This window comes from Salmo salar, chromosome 14 (genome assembly GCF_965601325.2).
Source record: "Salmo salar chromosome 14, fSalSal1, whole genome shotgun sequence".
NCBI lineage: Eukaryota > Metazoa > Chordata > Actinopteri > Salmoniformes > Salmonidae > Salmo > Salmo salar.
The window spans coordinates 28,602,004-28,622,694 of record NC_138304.1 but is presented as its reverse complement, the minus strand read 5'-3'; the positions used below and the strand labels follow the sequence as shown (position 1 = coordinate 28,622,694).

Genomic DNA, 20,691 nt, shown 5'->3' with positions numbered 1-20,691 from the left:
TTACAGTAATATAGACTGACATGGATGGAAGCTATACGCTGTTTTGGACACCATAAAGTAGTTTGGGGCATCCCCAGCTGAATGAAATTCCAGACAATTTTAGGTTATTGCCCTCATTATTTTTACTTTTGACATTTCAAATGACTGTACCATAGGTGCCATTAGTACTCTTCCACGTCAATCTCTATATCCAGACTGCAGTTGTTTCTCCTTTACCCCATGGCCTATAGACATGGAGTTCCTGGAGGTGCTTATGGATGGGCTGGACCGGGTGCTGCTGGTGCGTGGCGGAGGCAGGGAGGTGATCACCATCTATTCTTAGCGCCAGCAGACACAGGGCGGGCATGGTGCAGCCTCAGAGCCTCCGGTGTGGCCGGCCAGCCAAGTGGCTGGGCCTCAGCCTCTGCCACAGTGCCAGGAGAGGAGCTGGGCGCCCCCTACAGTATGGGAGGACAGTAGGGGGCTACCTCCACTCTTAGAGCAGGCTGAGCACACACCGCTGCTGACTGGTGGAGGACATCAGAGGGCACTCTGGATCATCCTCCCTTTTTATTTCTTGTCATATTCCTTTCAGGTTTTCCAAGTCAGTTGTTATGAATAGGAGAGTTGTTTCAGTAGAACAAAGTGCATGAGTAATGATGTTAGATTAGATAGAGACGTCCTCTGATGACATAGCTCAGGGCACTAATGCAGTATGGTTTAGTCCAGTGATTCCCAAATTGGGCGAGCGAGGAGTCAGCGGAGGGGGAGGGGGGGGGGGGGGGTGTGCCCTGAGCTATGTGCCCTGAGCTATGTGCCCTGAGCTATGTCATCAGAGGGTGTCTCTGTTGACATAGCCCCCCACTCTGTCCGGCTTTCAACTTACTCTTGAAAGTTGTAATAGTACTTACTCATGAAAGTTGTAATAGTAGAATGCCCAAGTTGCAATTTGGGTAGTAGTAATGCATTGGGTAGTTTTCCTTTTGTCATTGCATACCTTAGAGAGCTATTTATAACTTGTCATAAATGTCCAGATCAACTAGCCCATGGCAGCTAATGGTTTTTAGCTTTTGCCCATAGAAATAGACTTGGCACGCGTGCAGGATGTTCCCCAATGCCGGAATGAAAAGGTTTGGGAACCCCTGGTCTAGCCTTTTGCTGATATGGGATGTAGCTTTTAAGTTCAGATGGTAGACAGGTGTTTAAATCCCAGGTTGAGCAGCCTACTGCAGTTGTGCCCTTGAGCGAGCCATTTTCCGTGAATCGCTTCAGTATCCAGTTGTGTATATGAGCCATTTGTGCAAAACATAATGAATTATGAAATGATTAAATGTCCTCACAAATTTCACTTATTGAGATTTGTTTGAGCACAATTTTCTATTATAGGAATACAGTATTTTCATCTCAATTTGATGAAATACACAATGGCATAGGGAGGCCACAATACAAATATGTAGTTTTGTTACACTAAATTATATTGGTTATGTTTTATTTTACAGTACTATTTAAGGTAATTATTAAGTAACTGTTATGTAATTACATTTTTTCCCATAGAATGTCTGTGTAAATACTTGATAAAACAGCTTTAAAATAAAGCCATAGCCAGGAGATATGAATATGCTATGCACAATAGTTATGTATTTGAAATAGTTCTCACCAAAGCAAAGCTCTTGAGATTTGTGTGGTCCATTGTGGTGACCAAACTTAATATACTGTACATTAAGATAATTACCAGGCTTTATTTGATCTAATCAAATGACAGTCCTTTATGGTTTGGATTCTGTGTCAGAGATGAGGCAGAACAGAAGTCAAACTGTACATTCTGACCCTCGAATGTCTATGGTTGCATCCTAAATGGCACCCTATTCCCTATTTAGTGCACTACTTTTGACCAGAGCCCTACAGATGAGGGATCTTAATTTGAGCCAGTTTGCTACAGCAGGAAAATAGTCCTGCAGCAACAGGAAATGTGAATTATTATGTGGCGTATAATTAATGGACATTTTTGTGGGGGTTGATATATTTTTCAGAAGGGAAAATCAAGTCTGAAATTTCAAAGTGTAAATTACAAACTTTAGAAGCCTTTTTAAACCTTAAATACAGTACACATTTTACATTTCCTGCATTGCAGGAAAGTTCTCCTGCAACAGAGTCATCAAATTAAGAGCCTACATCTGTATCAGCTCTGGTCAAAAGTAAGGCACTATATATGAAATAGAGTGCAATTTGGGAGGCAACCTATCATTTAGGTGTTATATGGGGAATGAACTGTACATTACATTGGGTTATACTGAAATGTGTATAACCGAGTGACATAGTATCCATGTCATGTCACATTTTGCTGCATAGCATGACATGTGTGTGTTGTCTAGTGCAACATTAGACCTACTGCACTGTATGCCATTATTGATTCCTTTTTCAATTCACTAAATCGGGTGACTGACTACTTCTGCTGTTTACATATCACAGTGTACTAGGAAACATAGTACCTTATTTAATTGTCTGTGTTGCTGTGTACTGTGCTCACCAACTGTGTAGCAGCACAACGCCAGATTCCAACAGTACATGTACACTTAAATAGGAAAGCAGCCATTGTGTGTCGATATTGAGATCATTCATGTTTCTTGTATTGATTTATTTAATGTACTGTGACTGTCTGCACTCTGTCAACAGATGTTGGATGTGAATTCATGTGTTTCCCGTGGGATACTGTAAACGTTTATTTATGTCCCCATTGAGTATTGCAGGTAAACATAGGACTATGGGGTCGACATTGTTGTACTCTCCACCAATGCTTATGCTGTCTACAGTACCTACCTATATGGTTGTTTGAATCCAATCTCGTGAGGTTATAGTGTGTTTTGAGGGAGCCTGTATGTGTCTGCGGTCTGCACCATATGAAATGATGCAAGACATACTGTATGTTATTTGTCACTAAGATTTAGCTGATGTTGTTTTTAACAATAAGTGTTAGCTGAATATGCAAGAACTATACGACTATGACCTGCTCTATGACATGGTGTCTAAATCCATCATTTAAGACAGATGGTAGATGAATGCAAAGATTGTTTTGCACTATTTTATATTAAACTATAGATTTATTTGACGGTATTGCATATTGCTGTCCTATTATATTCTGTAATCCACCTTATAGAAATACACTGGGAGATAAAATACAAACATGTCAGCTGATTCTCCTCATATGATGTGTACTGATACGAGCCCTATAGGTTCAGATGTGCCAAAGATATTTTGAATTAATGAAAGACTGAGTTAATGTATTTCAATTTAAAGTTAACAGCATATCATAATAGTATAGAATATGTAATATCTGATATCTCTAAGTAAACTCTTAAGACTCATTTACTCGTCCATAGTAAGTGTTTAATGAAAACTAAAATGAGAAATGTAAGTATGGTTTTCCCTCTACATCAACAATCAGTAGGTAGCATAATATTTACTGTTTCCTTTCATCTTCTGTAACTCTTTATATATTTTTTCTCCCTTTTAAAAAAAATTGTATTGAGAAAATAGACTGTTTGAGAAGACTTGACTGTTGGAGTTTGAGAAAATGTATGAATTTGCTGAAACTTGACTGTTGGAGTTTGAGAAAATGAATGAATTTGCTGGAAGTTGTCCTTACCATTTCATAACGTGTGATTCCACAGCTGTCATTGTATCTATAAGTGACCATAACTGTTTAGGAATAAACAAGCTATAGCCTACATATTTAAGAGACTTTGTGAATAATGTGAATATAATCTGAAAAACGACTGGGGCCATATGGAAGTTGTACCAAGTTCTTGTTTTTATGTTTCTGGGTTTGTCCAGCAGAGGACATTGCTTACAATAGAAAAATGGCTCCAAACATTTTACTGGAGAGGTCTTGTTGGCAATCAGAATAATGTGAAAACTTCCCACTGTCAATAACTTGCAAAGGTTTAGCACTCGTGACAGTGAGAACTAAACTGGACCAGTCCGTTATCAGTAGCAATTGAAAGGCTTTTATTAAATTGGGACTGGAAAACTGTACTGCGCTCTAAGTTTTTACTTTTATCCAACATCCACTATCATAGCCTACCATAAAAACATCATGATATACATTTGAAAACACTTTCCAACATGTAACTGTTGAAGCATATCCTATGACATTTCCCATGATACTGTCTTATTTGCTGCTTGGGTGCTTTCCACTAGCAAGGATTATTATCATGTGGCTGGGAATCAACGCCTAACAACCTCTGAAACTGTCCCAACAGCCCAGCACAAACAGCTACTGTGTTAAACCAACTTATGTAAGTCCTTCCAAACTAAAGGGTCACAGACACAATGCTAACTAATGTTCTAGAAATAAGTTTAATGCCTCTAACAACATGCATTTGTATCCCAAAGCACATGAGAATTTAATTCAAGTGAGCCATGTTTATTGATGTTAATGTTGTTTGTGATTAGTGTTTTCCCAATTAGGACAGTACAGCCACCCATTACTTGTCAGAGAAGCCCTTACTAAAAGTTTCCTCCCTCACAGACAGTTTTCAAATACAGGTGTGCCGTGATGCGTGAGCAAACCAGACAAATTAGGAAATGAGGACCGGCCAGGAACTTCCAGAAAAACTAAGATCTCCATGATGTTTTGTTTCCCTTTATGGGTTAACTATTATCACAGGATGTTTTTCAATTATTTTCCATGTACTTGGCCCACTTATAAATGGCATGATGGGGGTGTTGTACCATGCTGTACCATATCAGCCAGATTTCCCTGGGACTACTAGAGCCTTGTACTACATGTCTCGTTCTCTTTTTAGAGTCTGACTGGGGAAGGGGAAACCTCTGTTTTTGTTCACAGGCTGCTTTTAGCATCCTTAGAGAAATAATGCTATGAGAACTGAACTGAACAAACTGATTTAGTATTGGGGTTACAGAAGGGTGACGTGGGTTTTGAGATTATACAGTTACATTGGAGAGCTTTATGTCACACTCAAAACAGTTACCCAGTTATCAAACTGTTCAGCTTTTGTATGTACTTTGCCAAGACGTAGTTTCACTGTTGTTATCTTGAAACATTTAATGTAGGAAGCCCCCATCCCAAATCCATGCCCCACCTCTCCTCTCCTGGATGTTTGATGGTCTGTGACTAAAGAGAGCAGACTGTGGCCCTTTCAGCTCAGTGTCACCCTGGGTACCCCACAGATATCAACCTGTTCAAAGCCTGACAGAATTCTAAAATAATGGGTCCCATTTTTAACCATTGTACACACCCCAATCCCAGAGCCCAGTCTATAAGAGGTTGTTTCAGAGACATGGGGGTGGAGGAGGCAACCCTCTATGGAAATTGTTTTTCTCACTCACATTATAGACATTTCCCTACAGGCATTATGGTAAGGCATTATTGTATGCAGGAGGACACTTAAGACAGTGTGGAGTAGCCTAGTGGTTAAGAGTGTTTGGCCAGAAACTGTAAGGTTGCTAATTTGAATCCCCAGGCCGACTATGACTAGATGAAAAAACTGTAAGAGGCCCTTGAACAAGGCACTTAACCCTCATTGCTCCTGTATGTCACTCTGGATAAGAGCGTCTGCTAAATGACTGAAATGAAAATGGAGTTTAGCTGTTTACCATACAGTAGATCACACCTCATAAATTGATTACAACTGAAATATGTTTAACACAAACTGTGATACTACCAGAGATTGTATCAAATACTGGGGGCTAAAGTGTGTATTGGTGGGGGGCTGTGTGTGTGCAGAATGTCCATGGCAAATGTACATTTTGTGGCTTCATTTTCTACATATTTGAAAGCTTCTTTGAAATCATCTTGTGCTCAATCAGAATTGAACTAATTCAATTGATTAAGATTGGTAATGGCAATTGCTGACCCATGGTTTGAAAGATCAGAATTACATGCACTGTCCTGACTTAGCCCTCCTCTGTAAGCTGCTAGCTAACCCAGTCACATCCCACAAATGGCATTCCACACAAGTCACATTTCAATTTTTTTCAAGCACTGTGAATACTAAGGCTGTTCTTGGGGAAAATCCACTTTCAGTACGTAAGCCATTACCGCGGTTACCAAAGCAATCAGTCAACAACCTATAACAACAGTAGGGACACAGCAGGGGATCTGGCCTCCCATCATGTTAAAGAAAGCAAGTCTCACTTCTCATTTCTCCGATCTAAACTCACCATGTAAGCCGACTCAGAAACAAAGCAGGCATTGGGAAAATATTAATCCACTCTCCACTTTTAAGCCTGAAATGACCAATTCAAACTCATTCTACTGTAACGAGTATGATAAAACTGTGAGTTGAATAGGCTTACAACATAAAAAGGAAAGGCTTTTTTTTATCTACCTGTGAGAAGGATGATAGTGGTCTCATATACAGATACTGATGCTTTTGATAGCCACGGTTTGTGCCTTTCTTAGCCACAGTTTAATTTAACAACAACATACAGGTTTGTCATCATGGGCAGATTGGCGATTAAGAGTACACTGTGAATGGAATCCTTGACCCTGGAGATCAAATGAACAGTGAATGAATGGACAGTGTCCTGCTTGCCCATTGAAACTCCCATTCCTTTCCACTGCCTCGAACAGTTAGATTTAGAACCATGTGAATTGTCCGAGAGGATGCAGACCTGCAGCCTGATATCGCACAATATGACATCGCACAAGAATATCACCTGCCCTTCCACAGAGCCTCTTTCACCACCAGCCACATGAGCCATGCGTGCCCTAGCCAAATCACTTTAAGTAATTTGCGGGACATTAACATTAAAGTTGATTTGACCCTCGTTCTAAATTTAGCCAATCTAACTAAACTTGTTGAGTGCCTCTTTGTAACATCTCTATTGGTGTCTAGGACAGAATACTGAATCTCAGATCAAGAATGTGAACATTTTTGTTGTATGAATAAAAAGAGGTTGTTGTTCGCTAGGTTTCGATAGAGAACTAAATTACTTAGGCTTTAATAACGTATCAGCTGCATCTTGCTGAGAGTGGAATTCAACTAAGCCCTGGGATGTAAAATAATGTTCTCAGTGCTTAGTTATCATCAAAATGCTTGTCGAAGGTGCAAGTGATGTGAAGAATGTACACTCAGTGCAGACTGAGGAATGGGTGTTACTTTAGATTCCGTTGGGTTTACTAGATTCAAACTGGGATTGTTTGGAGCAAAAAGATAAAGAAGCATGCTGTGACTGCAATCTTTCTATCAGATTACTCTACTGGCGATAACATTAATTGCCAACAATTCATTCACAATCTGCCAACGGAGTAATGGGTTAACTCTACAGGTCAGGGATTGTAACTTGTGAGAGACAGCCAATAGCTGACCAAGGCCAATAACACTGCTGTGTCATTAGCTAGCTGTGTCTTGTCTCAACTTAAGGCCCTGGCCGCTACACTTAACCCCAGGGGTCGGAGGTCGGCTGACACCAGACCTTGTTGATAACAAATTATTTCTGTTGAGTGGCTTCATTAAGAAAAGGCTCTGTGACCTGGCTTGTTAAAGCATGGTACAGAACAGCCAAATGATCATTATATTGCAGGGGGGGATACAGAGGTTGAGGAGACAGGTGCTCCTGCTAGAAAATAATACCTCATGCAGGTGTCACTACTCACAAGCCTTAAAGCCTAATGAGAGGAAACCCCCCCCCTCCAAAATAAAATGGAGAGGGGTGGTATTTGTGGTTCCAAAAATAAGTAGGCTAAACTCTGAGTAATATCTGTTAATGAATCTAGGCCTTGAATTAAATACTATAAATCAGATGAGTTATACATTTTTAAACATATTGTAAGAATTACATGGCACAGAGTTATATGATGGTACAATGCCGTCTCTATAGTGAAATAAATGCTCTTTGCAAGTTTCAGCAGAACATCTTCATTGACATGACAACAACAAATCAGTTATCTAAGAAAGATAAGATCTGACCTTGTTGTCCTTAGGAGATTAGAAGAGCATGTAAACTCCAATCATCAGGGAGAAACAATCATGTCTGCATTCCCCACAGTTTAAATGTAGAGTAGGGAACCTTTACCAGAAAACCATTATCATTCTGACACGTACTAATTGTAGGTGATAACAACCCAACTATTTTCACTGAAACCAGCCTCTTCTGTGTTCTTGGCGAGGGAAAGGTTGTTACATGCAGATAGCTGTGAATGCAGCTTTGGGGCAGTATGATTCTTACAATGTTCTTACAATGGTATTCTGTTATAGTGCAATGGTTTTCCATAACACGGCTCACTTTCTTTGTCAGTGCGTGACTATGCCACTAGTTTCTCTATTACAGAATTAAATGGTTTTGGTTTGGCTATGTAATGGTTTTGGTTTGGGTATGTAATCATGTTGGTTTGGGTATGTAATCATGTTGGTTTGGGTATGTAATCATGTTGGTTTGGGTATGTAATCATGTTGGTTTGGGTATGTAATCATGTTGGTTTGGGTATGTAATGGTTTTGGTTTGGGTATGTAATCATGTTGGTTTGGCTATGTAATCATGTTGGTTTGGCTATGTAATCATGTTGGTTTGGGTATGTAATCATGTTGGTTTGGGTATGTAATCATGTTGGTTTGGCTATGTAATCATGTTGGTTTGGGTATGTAATCATGTTGGTTTGGGTATGTAATCATGTTGGTTTGGGTATGTAATCATGTTGGTTTGGGTATGTAATGGTTTTGGTTTGGGTATGTAATCATGTTGGTTTGGGTATGTAATGGTTTTGGTTTGGTTATGTAATCATGTTGGTTTGGGTATGTAATCATGTTGGTTTGGGTATGTAATGGTTTTGGTTTGGGTATGTAATCATGTTGGTTTGGGTATGTAATCATGTTGGTTTGGGTATGTAATCATGTTGGTTTGGGTATGTAATCATGTTGGTTTGGCTATGTAATGGTTTTGGTTTGGGTATGTAATCATGTTGGTTTGGGTATGTAATCATGTTGGTTTGGGTATGTAATCATGTTGGTTTGGGTATGTAATCATGTTGGTTTGGGTATGTAATCATGTTGGTTTGGGTATGTAATCATGTTGGTTTGGGTATGTAATCATGTTGGTTTGGGTATGTAATCATGTTGGTTTGGGTATGTAATCATGTTGGTTTGGGTATGTAATCATGTTGGTTTGGGTATGTAATCATGTTGGTTTGGGTATGTAATCATGTTGGTTTGGGTATGTAATCATGTTGGTTTGGGTATGTAATGGTTTTGGTTTGGTTATGTAATCATGTTGGTTTGGGTATGTAATCATGTTGGTTTGGGTATGTAATGGTTTTGGTTTGGGTATGTAATCATGTTGGTTTGGGTATGTAATCATGTTGATTTGGGTATGTAATGGCTTTGGTTTGGGTATGTAATCATGTTGGTTTGGGTATGTAATGGTTTTGGTTTGGGTATGTAATCATGTTGGTTTGGGTATGTAATCATGTTGATTTGGGTATGTAATGGCTTTGGTTTGGGTATGTAATCATGTTGGTTTGGGTATGTAATGGTTTTGGTTTGGGTATGTAATCATGTTGGTTTGGGTATGTAATCATGTTGGTTTGGGTATGTAATCATGTTGGTTTGGGTATGTAATCATGTTGGTTTGGGTATGTAATGGATTTGGTTTGGGTATGTAATCATGTTGGTTTGGGTATGTAATCATGTTGGTTTGGGTATGTAATCATGTTGGTTTGGGTATGTAATCATGTTGGTTTGGGTATGTAATCATGTTGGTTTGGGTATGTAATGGCTTTGGTTTGGGTATGTAATGGTTTTGGTTTGGGTATGTAATGGTTTTGGTTTGGGTATGTAATCATGTTGGTTTGGGTATGTAATCATGTTGGTTTGGGTATGTAATGGTTTTGGTTTGGGTATGAAATCATGTTGGTTTGGGTATGTAATCATGTTGGTTTGGGTATGTAATGGCTTTGGTTTGGGTATGTAATCATGTTGGTTTGGGTATGTAATGGTTTTGTCAGGATGTGTTTTGTGAGACAGAGGAAAGTGTGGCTGACTGATTAGAGGACTTCAGCTAAAATAACAATTAGGCAAATTGTCTGAGTAAATTGTTTTCAAGTCGGTGCAAGTAAATTAACAACATAAATCTTCATCAGGATTGCTTTCATTAGAGCTTTCTTTCCCTCTCCCAGTTTTCTTGGAAACACAATGTCATAAACTGGGTATGTAATAAATCAGTTGATAAACAATTATTAAATCATGTTAGATTGACCAATGACCATCCAAGATTGATGTTAACTTCTCCATGATCCTTTTAAGAGACCACATCCAATTTCAAACTCTGTTCTGGAGGAATCTGGTTCAGTTGCAGATCAACTGATATCAGCTCATAATAGCATATTGTGTCAGGTATTTGTGGGGATGCCTGGCATGGTCCACATGCCAACAGGGTACACCTTGCTAATGCTACCCTTGTCTCCAGCAGGTCCAGTTCATGGAGTCTGCCACAGATTAGCATCTAGACAAGGTGCTGAGAGTAATGTGATACAGGGTCTATGGAAAGGCCTTAACAGACCCCAGTGGTTGATGACAGCTAAACATCAAACAGACTTGCAAGGTCTTCACCTATGACCTTATTACTAAACTTCCCTGTCACAGTGCCACTACCTGTTGTTAGGTATCAGCCATGAAAGGATGTTTACCATTCATTTTGCAATATTTGACAAATATTTATTACCTTTATTTAACTAGGCAAGTCAGTTAAGAACAAATTCTTATTTTCAACGACAGCCTAGGAACAGTGGGTTAACTGCCTTGTTCAGGGGCAGAACGACAGATTGTTACCTTGTCAGCTCAGGGATTTGATCTTACAACCTTTCAGTTACTGGCCCAATGCTCTAACCACTAGTTTTGGCCAACTCAAAAATGTGAATTTATTGCAACACTTGAAATGAAACACTTGTGGAATTGGTTATAATTTTGTTGAGTTAGGCCACCTCTATTTTTTTTTTTTACAGTATGTCGAGGAGCTATCCCCAGCCAGCTTGATAAAATGATTGCAATATAGCTGTCATGCCATCATATTCAGTATCTCTAATAAAAATACAAATAAATAGTGCTGCTGGAAAAGTCTATGGCAGTTCAGCTAGTCGCCAAAAAAATGGCGAGGATAAGAAGTTTAACGCAGCGGTTCGGTGAGGGATTTTAAGGAGTCAGATTTCCATGTCCATGGGCCAGTGACTCACTGAAGAACTGAGAATGTCTTTGTTCGATTGGTGGGTTTACTCCAGGCTGTCGGAGAGAGAGAGAGGAGAGAGAGAGAGAGAGAGAGAGAGCTTGAGAGTGCACTCAGTCGCAGGAGATGCAAAGGTCCGCAGGAGACAGAGCGCGTGAGAGAGCAGATTCCAACTCTAAGCACGTTAAGGACCATTTTGAATTCTTGGATTTTGCAAATCGAGCCCACAATGATTATTCGGTAAGGGTGTTTATTTTAATGTTTTGTGCTTAATTTTGAAGACCAAGAAAGATTCGGGTTAACTCACCTAACATCATTTGCTTATCTCCAGCCTGTCCAGGTGGTCTCTGGTTATTCATCTCGTCCTGCTGTATCACTTTTCTACTGCGGTTCAGGTCATTGAAGGTAAGACGTTTTGAAATGTAAGTATTCATAATTAATATAGGTCTATTTGATGCATTTTTTTCGGGGAGATGGAATACTTGGAAGTGCTGTATGTGATTCTCAAAGCCTAGGCTATTGACCTGCTACGTGTACCGCGGTAAAGAATGTCTTGACTCTGACTACTCTTGGAATGAACATTGGCTAATTGAAAGACAAAGTAGCTTCTTTTCAAATAGCCTTCTTTATGTGAAATTGATAAAGGCTACATGATCACTTTGCGAGGAAGTTGATTTAAAGCTTCAATCCTTAGTTGCTAAATCGATTTTTGGACCTATAAATTAATGTTATACTCTATACCCATTGATTCTTGAAGACGATAACGTATAAATGCCTCATGAGCTTAGTTCAACTGTTGTACCCCATCAGAACCAATCATATAAGCTTGTTTTACTCCAATGTTTGTAAACTAAATGTAAACACACACTGTGTAGTCTCAAAACATGATTAAAACTCTAATTTGGATGGCCAGTCCTTGCATCCATAGCTCTGTCTATGAAGTTGATAGTGGTTACATTTCTCCAGGCCATTCCTCAGCTTTTTACCAAAACAGAGGCTGGGCAACTGCTTTGTTATTGTTTCAATTAAAGGCACAGTGCAGTCAAAATTCTGTTATTCCTGTGTTTTATATCATATTGTACAACAGGTGATGAAACTGCAAAAGTGTGAATAAATGTAATCAGTGTTATTTCCTGATACATGCGTTCCGAAAGTATTCACATCCCTTGATTTTCCCACATGTTGTTGTGTTACAGCCTGTATTAAATGTGGATACAATTTTAAAAAATATTTTCACTGGCCTACACACAATACCCCAAAATGTCAAAGTGGAATATGTTCATCCAAATTAATTAAAAATGAAAAGCTGAAATGTCTTGAGTCAATAAGTATTCAACCCCTTTGTTGGTGGAAGCTTAAATAAGTTCAGGATGAAATATGTGCTTAACAAGTCTATGTGAGTCTGTATCCCTCCCCCCTTAACAAGTCTATATGTTGCATGGACTGTGTGCAATAATATGGTTTATCATGATTTTTTGATGACTACCTCATCTCTATACTCCTCACATCCAATTATCTATAAGGTCCCTCAGTCAAGCAGTGAATTTCAAACACAGATTCAACCACAAAGATCAGGGAGGTTTTCCAATGCCTCGCCATGAAGGGCTCTTATTGGTAGATGAGTAAAAAAAATCTGACATTGAATATCCCTTTGAGTATGGTGAAGTTATTATTACACTTTAGATGGTGTATCAATACACCCAGACACTACAAAGCTACAGACGTCCTTCCTAATTCAGTTGCCGGAGGGAAGGAAACCGTTCAGGGACTTCACCATGAAGCCAATGGTGACTTTAAAACAGTTATAGAGTTAAATGGCTGTGATAGGAGAACTAAGGATGGATCAAAACATTGTAGTTACTCCACAACACTAACCTAATTGACAGAGTGAAAATAAGGAAGCCTGTTCAGAGTACAAATATTCAAAAAAAATGCATCCTGTTTGCAACAAGGCACTAAAGTAACACTGCAAAAAATGTGGCAAAGCAATTTATTTTTTGTCCTGAATACAAAGTGTTATGTTTGGGGAAAACCCATTTTAACACATTACTGAGTACGACTCTCCATATTTTCAAGCATAGTGGCTGCCTTATTTTATGGGTATGCTTGTAATCGCTAAGGACTGGGGAGTTTTTCAAGATATAAAATAAATGCAATGTAGCTTAGCACAGGCAAAATCCTAGAGAAAACCTGCTTCAGTCTGCTTTCCACCAGACAATGGGAGATGAATTCACCTTTCAGCAGGACAATAACCTAAAACACAAGGCCAAATATACACTGGAGTTTCTTACCAAGAAGACAGTGCATGTTCTTGAGTGGCAGAGTTACAGTTTTGACATAAATCTACTTGAAAATCTATGGCAAGACCTGAAAATGGTTGTCTAACAATGATCAACAACCAATTTGAAAGAATTTTGAAAAGAATAATGGGCAAATGTTACACAATCCAGGTGTGGAAAGCTCTTTAGAGACTTACCCAGAAAGACTCACAGCTGTAATCACTGATAAAGGTGCTTCTAAAAAGTATTGACTCAGCGTTTGTGTTCCACATATTTATTATAACCGTGAAACTGAATGCAATACATAAATAAACTTAATATATCAAAACAACAAACCGTGACGCAGAGAGGACAACACACTACTCAAAAGATAATCACCCACAAGGACATGTGGGACAAACATCAACTTAAATATGGCCTCCAATTAGAGACAACGACAACCAGCTGCCTCTAATTGGAGGTCATGCCAAACAACGACCAACATAGAAATACAAAAACTAGAACTGAACATAGACATACAAAAACAGATAAACACCCCCTGTCACGCCCTAACAACTTACTATGGTCAGGACGTGACACTTATGTAAATTAGATATTTCTGTATTTCATTTTCAATAAATGTGCAAACATTTCTACAAACATGTATTCACTTTGTCATTATGGGTAATTGAGTGCAGACTGGTGAGAAAATAAATGAGTTTAATAAATGTTGAATTCAGGCTGTAACACAACAAAATGTGGAATAAGTCAAGGGGTATGAATACTTTCTGAAGGCACTGTACTTGCTGGTTAAAAATACAATCTACACAGGACCTTCTAGTCAGCAGGTTTACATCGGCGGGTGACATCACCATGCTATAAATTAGTTAATAGACCAATAACAAAGAGAGTACCAAATCTCGATACCAATAACAGCGATTTTTTTATGTTTTTCCCTCCCCACTCAGACCACTCCCAGACAGTTGTTAAAAACCTACTTTTGCCCATTTTAATGGTATTATACTACAGTACGGTACTTAATTGTTACCCAGAAATGAAATGATTTGAGGTTGATGTAAAATTGGCTGCATTGGGCCTTTAAGGACTCTGGCTTTAAGGTGTGAGATGTAAGCCTATGAAGTTTTATCTTAGTGTACCTTATATTGGACCACCCAGGCTGCAGATGCTTTTCAAATGACCTGTCATCTGAAAATTTCACCTCCACACTGAAAGTTGAATGCAACTGTTTTATTGTATGAATAGCTGAAGGCATGTTTTATTCCATCACGTAGATTGTCATGTGCAATACAGTAGCATTTGATAAACAGATTCAGAGCTAGTCTGAGTTATATGATCATCCTTATGTGGACCTGCATTTTTTGCATATGTATTGAAAATAATATGTGAGTCACATACAGTACAATATGTGTAAATGAACACTTTTTAGAGTGTACATATCCCCCCCCCCCTCCCCCCAATTTAGCATATCTAATTTATTGAATTTGTTTCAATAGATCCTCATATACTGTGCTATAGGATGTGGTTCTATTGTTTGTTTGATGGGACATGGTTTCCTCCCCATCCTCATGTGTACACAGTGGACCTGGAAGCAGTGGTCTGGTTAAACACAGCACCTGGGTGTGAACTGGTGTGGTCACTTCTTATGTAAATTAGGACTTCCCTCTTGTCCACATGCTTGTAATGCTGACCAAGCCCGTGTGGAAAAGTGACTTTGAAGTGGGAGAGGAGGAAAACACTCCCATCCCATTCTCTCTATGGGTTTTAGACAGGGACGTGAGAGGGAGGGCTGATATTGGGGTGTTTCTCCCACCCTGTGTGACAGGGTTTAATACGGTCTCTGTGTTTACAGAGCTGCACCTTCACTGGGTTTAAGTCCAACCAAGAAAGCCAAAAACATCCCCTCTGGCTACAGACTAATGTTGATTGAGTTGATGAGCAGATATGATCCATTTATGCTTCAGCTTGTCATCTCAGACAAGTGCACTATTGTGGCACCTTATGAAGTAAGGTTCACTAGGACATTGTTATTACCATAGAGATAGAACTGTGCTGTTATCTAAGGTTGTTACTTTATCATTAACCTGACTCTGCACAGTACCATCTGTTGAACACAGACTTATGTTCATCTCTGAAGGGCTATTCAGAAATACATATTTCCTTTTCAATCTGCTGTCTAATGGAGTGGTTCTGGAGAATATCATGTTAACTATGCCTCGAATCAATAATATAATTCTGATTCGCAGTTTTGAGATGTCTGCATTAAAACATGGGAATGTGTGTATGTGTAGGAATGTTGTAATTCTAAATATAATCATCACTCGATTGCCAAAACATCTGGTAATTAAGATGTGAAAGGCAACAGAGATTGTGTCGTCTTCCCACAAAATCCACTGCTAACTGAGGTTGAATTTTTTTATGACTGAGGACTTCATCATTTTACAGTCAAGTCTATTTCACAGAATGTTTTATTTTTTATTGGGGCCGAATATTACTGCCTTTCACATTTAATTTTAGTTTAGTTCAGTTCCTCACAAGGGAACTCATGTTTGGTCAATAAAGTACAGTGAGGTGACCCCCAGTGGGAGTTTTCTTTCGAAGCCCAGTTAATATGTTGAACAATTCACAATATTAACCTTATTCACAGATTTATGGGCTAAGAAATTCCCTCCACTTCTTGGAAAGGGTCCCAGTCAGCTCCATTTACAGTATATTGCCATGAAGAACAGAAGTGTGTTTAAAGACCAACTGTAAAAGTTGTCACTGAGCTATAATGTAACGGTTAGCTTTAGTTTTTAGGAGAAAAGCCATTCAATGGAAAGTTATTTTACTTTTTCGGACGTTGATGTGAATACAATATTTTCCATGTGCTCAAAATGTGTTCTTTTGTAGACGTGAGGTTTCCTGCTTGGTTACATCTGTTGAAAAGGCTAGTAAGTACAACCCTCATCTACAGATTATCCACATTTGAATGTGAAGGCAATCTTGTATCTGCCTTAGGAAACTGTAAGTGACATGAGTTCATAAGAGAACCATATCTGATTACAATCATAGAGCAATCTTAGAGTGAAATGTGTTTTTAGACAAACAACACATGAAGCTTTGAATTCACTAGAATTCGTTAAAATCATGTCCGATGAGGAGGTCAAATGAAGGGGAACATACTGTACATTGTTCCTGGAGGCTCCATGGGGAGCACTCAGCTCTCTCTCTGTCTCTCTCTCTCTCTCTCTCTCTCTCTCTCTCTGTCTGTCTGTCTGTCTGTCTGTCTGTCTGTCTGTCTGTCTGTCTGTCTGTCTGTCTGTCTGTCTGTCTGTCTGTCTGTCTGTCTGTCTGTCTGTCTGTCTGTCTGTCTGTCTGTCTGTCTGTCTGTCTGTCTGTCTGCCGCTGCTCTGTCCTGTAAAGTTGTGGAAACACGCCCAGTGAAAGGGAAGCCCTGGCCATTATGCAGCTGTGTTGGGGACGACCTGACACAGATTCATAGAGAGATTACACAGGCATGGAGAATGAATGACTACATGTACCTCCTGTCAACACCTCACATTTAGGATGTATCCCAAATGGCACCCTATTCCCTTTATAGTGCACTACTTTTGACTAGGAGAGTGTTATTCCTTCTGGGTGGTGTCTTCTCTCTCATCTGTGAACTCTTGCTCTGATTGGTCTGCTTGTTTTTATGCTGCGCAAATCACCTATTGTTAGATTATAGCAGCATCTCACCACCTTATCAAAGGGTTAGAGTGCTGTCTCATGAGAACCATTGAATGAACTAGACCAGGTGACACATTTAACATCCCACGTGTGTTCAAACTCTACACTGCTCTCGTTGTTAGGTAGAGGTTAACCAAACGTAGCAGGTGTAAAATAAAAACTGTCAGGAGAGGTTCTCTTCTGCACTGTTCAACCAATCCAGGAGCAGGAGTTAAGATGTCGCCTGGTTAATGTTAAAAAGCAGAAGTCGTGTCAGAGGCTCTCTTTCCATTTCCCCTGAAAACTAGAACATCCGATTGTTGGGGACTCTAGAGGCTAGTTAGAGGTTAACGTGCTCAAAATGAACTTGTGAGATCAGTAATGCTGCTTGCATATGGGTGAATGTACATAAAATGACTCCAGTCTTCTCCTGTGAGACCATAATTAGAGCAGAGTGTGACAGTGGGGTTACAAATCATTGAGATACCAGTATCAAATCAAATTTATTTATATAGCCCTTCTTACATCAGCTGATATCACAAAGTGCTGTACAGAAACCCAGCCTAAAACCCCAAACAGCAAGCAATGCAGGTGTAGAAGCACGTGGCTAGGAAAAACTCCCTAGAAAGGCTAAAAACCTAGGAAGAAACCTAGAGAGGAACCAGGCTATGAGGGGTGGCCAGTCCTCTTCTGGCTGTGCCGGGTGGAGATTATAACAGCACATGGCCTAGATGTTCAAATGTTCATAAATGACCAGCATTGTCAAATAATAATAATCATAGTAGTTGTCGAGGGTGCAACAAGTCAGTAACACAAGAGTAAGTGTCAGTTGGCTTTTTCATAGCCGATCTTTGAGAGTATCTCTACCGCTCCTGCTGTCTCTAGAGAGTTGAAAACAGCAGGTCTGGAACAGGTAGCACGTCCGGTGAATAGGTCAGGGTTCCAGCAGGTCTGGGACAGGTAGCACGTCCGGTGAACAGGTCAGGGTTCCATAGCTGCAGGCAGAACAGTTGGAACTGGAGCAGCAGCACGGCCAGGTGAACTGGGGACAGCAAGGAGTCATCAAGCCAGGTAGTCCTGAGGCATGGTCCTAGGGCTCAGGTCCTCCGAGAGAGAGAAAGAAAGAAAGAGAAAGAGAGAATTAGAGAGAGCATATTTAAATTCACACAGGACACCGGAAAAGACAAGAGAAATACTCCAGATGTGACAGACTGACCCTAGCCCCCCGACACATAAACTACTGCAGCATAAATACTGGAGGCTGAGACAGGAGGGGTCAGGAGACACTGTGGCCCCATCCCATGAAACCCCCGGACAGGGCCAAACAGGTAGGATATAACCCCACCCACTTTGCCAAAGCACAGCCTCCACACCACTGGAGGGATATCTCCAAACACCAACATACCATCCCGGGACAAGGCCGAGTATAGCCCACAAAGATCTCCGCCACGGCGCAGCCCAAGGGGGGGTGCCAACCCAGACAGGAAGACCACGTCAGTGACTCAACCCACTCAAGTGACGCACCCCTCCCAGGGTCGGCATGGAAGAACACCAGTAAGCCAGTGTCTCAGCCCCCGTAATAGGGGTAGAGGCAGAGAATCCCAGTGGAAAGAGGGGAAACCGGCCAGGCAGAGACAGCAAGGGCGGTTCGTTGCTCCAACCTTTCCGTTCACCTTCACACCCCTGGGCCAAACTACACTTAATCATAGGACCTACTGAAGAGATATGTCTTCAGTAAAGACTTAAAGGTTGAGACTGAGTCTGCATCTCTCATATGGGTAGGCAGACTATTCCATAAAAATGGAGCTCTATAGGAGAAAGCCCTGCCTCGAGCTGTTTGCTTAGAAATTCTAGGAACAATTAGGAGGCCCGCGCCTTGTGACCGTAGCGTACGTGTAGGTATGTACGGCAGGACCAAATCGGAAAGATAGGTAGGAGCAAGCCCATGTAATGCTTTGTAGGTTAGCAGTAAAACCTTGAAATCAGCCCTTGCCTTAACAGGAAGCCAGTGTAGGGAGGCTAGCACTGGAGTAATATGATCAAATTTTTTGGTTCTAGTCAGGATTCTAGCAGCCGTATTTAGCACTAACTGAAGTTTATTTAGTGCTTTATCCGGGTAGCCGGAAAGTAGAGCATTGCAGTAGTCCAACCTAGAAGTAACAAAGGCATGTATTAATTTTTCTGCGTCATTTTTGGACAGAAAGTTTCTGATTTTTGCAATGTTACGTAGATGGAAAAAAGCTGTCCTTGAAACAGTCTTGATATGTTCTTCAAAAGAGAGATCAGGGTCCAGAGTAACGCCGAGGTCCTTCACAGTTTTATTTGAGACGACTGTACAACCATCCAGATTAATTGTCAGATTCAACAGAAGATCTCTTTGTTTCTTGGGACCTAGAACAAGCATCTCTGTTTTGTCCGAGTTTAAGAGTAGAAAGTTTGCAGCCATCCACTTCCTTATGTCTGAGACACAGGCTTCTAGCGAGGGCAATTTTGGGGCTTCTCCATGTTTCATTGAAATGTACAGCTGTGTGTCATCCGCATAGCAGTGAAATTTAACATTATGTTTTCGAATGACATCCCCAAGAGTTAAAATATATAGTGAAAACAATAGTGGTCCTAAAACGGAACCTTGAGGAACACCAAAATGTACAGTTGATTTGTCAGAGAACAAACCATTCACAGAGACAAACTGATATCTTTCCGACAGATAAGACCTAAACCAGACCAGAACTTGTCCATGTAGACCAATTTGGGTTTCCAATCTCTCCAAAAGAATGTGGTGATCGATGGTATCAAAAGCAGCACTAAGATCTAGGAGCACGAGGATAGACGCAGAACCTCGGTCTGACGTCATTAAAAGGTCATTTACCACCTTCACAAGTGCAGTCTCAGTGTTATGATGGGGTCTAAAACCAGACTGAAGCGTTTCGTATACATTGTTTGTCTTCAGGAAGGCAGTGAGTTGCTGCGCAACAGCTTTTTCTAAAAATGTTGAGAGGAATGGAAGATTCGATATAGGCCGATAGTTTTTTATAATTTCTGGGTCAAGATTTGGCTTTTTCAAGAGAGGCTTTATTACTGCCACTTTTAGTGAGTTTGGTACACATCCGGTGGATAGAGAGCCGTTTATTATGTTCAACATAGGAGGGCCAAGCACAGAAAGCAGCTCTTTCAGTAGTTTAGTTGGAATAGGGTCCAGTATGCAGCTTGAAGGTTTAGAAGCCATGATTATTTTCATCATTGTGTCAAGAGATATAGTACTAAAACACTTTAGTGTCTCCCTTGATCCTAGGTCCTGGCAGGGTTGTGCAGACTCAGGACAACGGAGCTTTGGAGGAATACGCAGATTTAAAGAGGAGTCCGTAATTTGCTTTCTAATGATCATGATCTTTTCCTCAAAGAAGTTCATGAATTCATCACTGCTGAAGTGAGAGCCATCCTCTCCTGGGGAATGCTGCTTTTTAGTTAACTTTGCGACAGTATCAAAAAGAAATTTCGGATTGTTCTTATTTTCCTCAATTAAGTTGGAAAAATAGGATGATCGAGCAGCATTGAGGGCTCTTCGATA

The 20,691-nt window shown here is 40.2% G+C and overlaps 2 protein-coding genes across 5 annotated transcripts in view; both read left to right on the top strand.

Moving 5' to 3' along the window:
- Nucleotides 1-4,011, top strand: part of LOC106569207 (solute carrier family 12 member 7) — a 44,565-nt gene extending 40,554 nt beyond the window's left edge. For all 4 annotated transcript variants that reach the window (XM_082960887.1, XM_082960886.1, XM_014140332.3 and 1 more), the window contains one exon: nucleotides 231-4,011. In XM_082960887.1, the coding sequence (XP_082817013.1) occupies nucleotides 231-322 (92 nt within the window). In that variant the 3' untranslated portion in view covers nucleotides 323-4,011. The remainder of the gene's footprint in view (nucleotides 1-230) is intronic.
- Nucleotides 4,012-11,239: 7,228 nt separating this feature from the next.
- LOC106569208 (collagen alpha-1(XV) chain) overlaps nucleotides 11,240-20,691 on the top strand; it is a 47,708-nt gene continuing 38,256 nt past the window's right edge. Inside the window, exons 1-2 of the mRNA XM_082960885.1 lie at nucleotides 11,240-11,397; nucleotides 11,489-11,562. Of these exons, the coding sequence (XP_082817011.1) occupies nucleotides 11,387-11,397; nucleotides 11,489-11,562 (85 nt within the window). The 5' untranslated portion in view covers nucleotides 11,240-11,386. The remainder of the gene's footprint in view (nucleotides 11,398-11,488; nucleotides 11,563-20,691) is intronic.